The sequence below is a fragment of the Galeopterus variegatus genome, unplaced genomic scaffold (genome assembly GCF_000696425.1).
Source record: "Galeopterus variegatus unplaced genomic scaffold, G_variegatus-3.0.2 Scaffold1207, whole genome shotgun sequence".
NCBI lineage: Eukaryota > Metazoa > Chordata > Mammalia > Dermoptera > Cynocephalidae > Galeopterus > Galeopterus variegatus.
In genome coordinates, this window is record NW_007727318.1 from 275,276 (window position 1) to 276,938 (window position 1,663).

At 44.6% G+C, this 1,663-nt stretch overlaps 1 protein-coding gene across 1 annotated transcript in view; it reads left to right on the forward strand.

The window, feature by feature from the left end:
- PPP1R8 (protein phosphatase 1, regulatory subunit 8) overlaps positions 1–1,150 on the forward strand; it is an 18,314-nt gene extending 17,164 nt beyond the window's left edge. The window contains exon 7 of the mRNA XM_008575563.1: positions 739–1,150. Coding sequence (XP_008573785.1) covers positions 739–1,092 — 354 coding nt within the window. The 3' untranslated portion in view covers positions 1,093–1,150. The remainder of the gene's footprint in view (positions 1–738) is intronic.
- Positions 1,151–1,663: the final 513 nt, after the last annotated feature.

Sequence of the window (1,663 nt, forward strand, 5' to 3'; positions counted from 1 at the left end):
TATTCATGTCATATTTCCCCTGAGCTCTTTACTCTCTTTTTTTTTTTGTAGTTTTGTTTTGTTCTTCCTTTGGAATATCCTGTTGTCATTAAAGTACAAAATACATCTGTGTGACCACCACCGTAAGCAAGATACCGAAGATTTCCATCACCCAAAAAGTCCCTTTGTCCCTTTGCAGCCAGTCCCCTCCCACTCCAGACCCAGACAATTAGTAACTACTCTCTTCACTATACAGCTGTTTTGCTCTCAGATTAATGTTTAAAAGTTGAGCTCCTAACATGGAGATACCAACTTTTTATTTTCCCCAAAAAAAGAAAAATTTGAATACCAATTACCATCTATTATCACTTCCATTTTTTCCTATAAAGGCATTTTAACATCAAAATAAGAGAAGAAGCAGCATGCCTTAAAGAATAGTCATTTAAGGCTATTCTTCAAGTTTACCTTACGTGTCAAACTACACTATGGATGCAACTCAAATTCTGTTCTGGTGAAACCTTTATTGTGGAGCAGTGTTTGGGAGCCATCATGTTGGGTAACCAATAAGGTCTCTTCAAACCCTAAGATTTCAGGACCATGAAATAGGTTGTCTGGGAAATTGAACAGGCTAGAATTTGGGGGTCTTTCACAAAGGCTCTTCTTCTAAGACTGGAATAGAAAAAGCTAACTAACCACTCTTGTGCCTCACCTCTTGTTTCCTCTCTCCATTCTCTCTCCTCTCCTCATTGCAAACCACAGAAGAAGCGGGTGGAGGGCCCTGGCTCCCTGGGCCTGGAGGAGTCAGGCAGCAGGCGCATGCAGAACTTTGCCTTCAGCGGAGGACTCTACGGGGGCCTGCCCCCCACACACAGTGAAGCAGGCTCCCAGCCGCATGGCATCCATGGGACAGCACTCATTGGTGGCTTGCCCATGCCATATCCGAACCTTGCCCCTGATGTGGACTTGACTCCTGTTGTTCCATCAGCAGTGAACATGAACCCTACACCAAACCCTGTGGTCTATAACCCTGAAGCTGTAAATGAACCGAAGAAGAAGAAATATGCAAAAGAGGCTTGGCCGGGCAAGAAGCCCACACCTTCCTTACTGATTTGATATTTTTGGTCATGGAGAAGGGTGGGATTGGGTGGGAATGGGGTGGAAGGGTAATGGGGGAGCTAATGAATTAGGGAGAAAAACTTTCCATATGTGCAGTATCGTCTTTCAGAATGTCTCCTGGGGTCCTAACCATGTGTTATTAAAACTGGGGTGGGGTTGAAATATCCTATAAAGACCTGTCTTCAGAGCAATTTCAATGTAGAGAAACGTTTCATATATCCTTTTAAATAGACTGCCCTGGCTCTTTCCCAGGCTTTCCATTACCTCCTCCTTCCTTTCTCCTCTCTAGGGTCATTTTTATGTAAAGTCATGTATCCCAGACCCTCAGGTTGAATCCAGAGCTGCAGAGGTTACAGGAGCATCACCAACCTGGGGGGTCTGGCAGCCTAATTTATATTTACTACCCTTGCAAGTTGCAGGTAGCAAAAGGGTTGCCATGGATTGCAGATTGATCTAAAATGTTTAGAATTCTGCAGTTAAGCCAAGGTTTAAACTCAAAAATGTTTTCTTGGGGGCCGGCCTGTGGCTCACTCGGGAGAGTGCGGTGCTGATAACACCAAGGCCACGG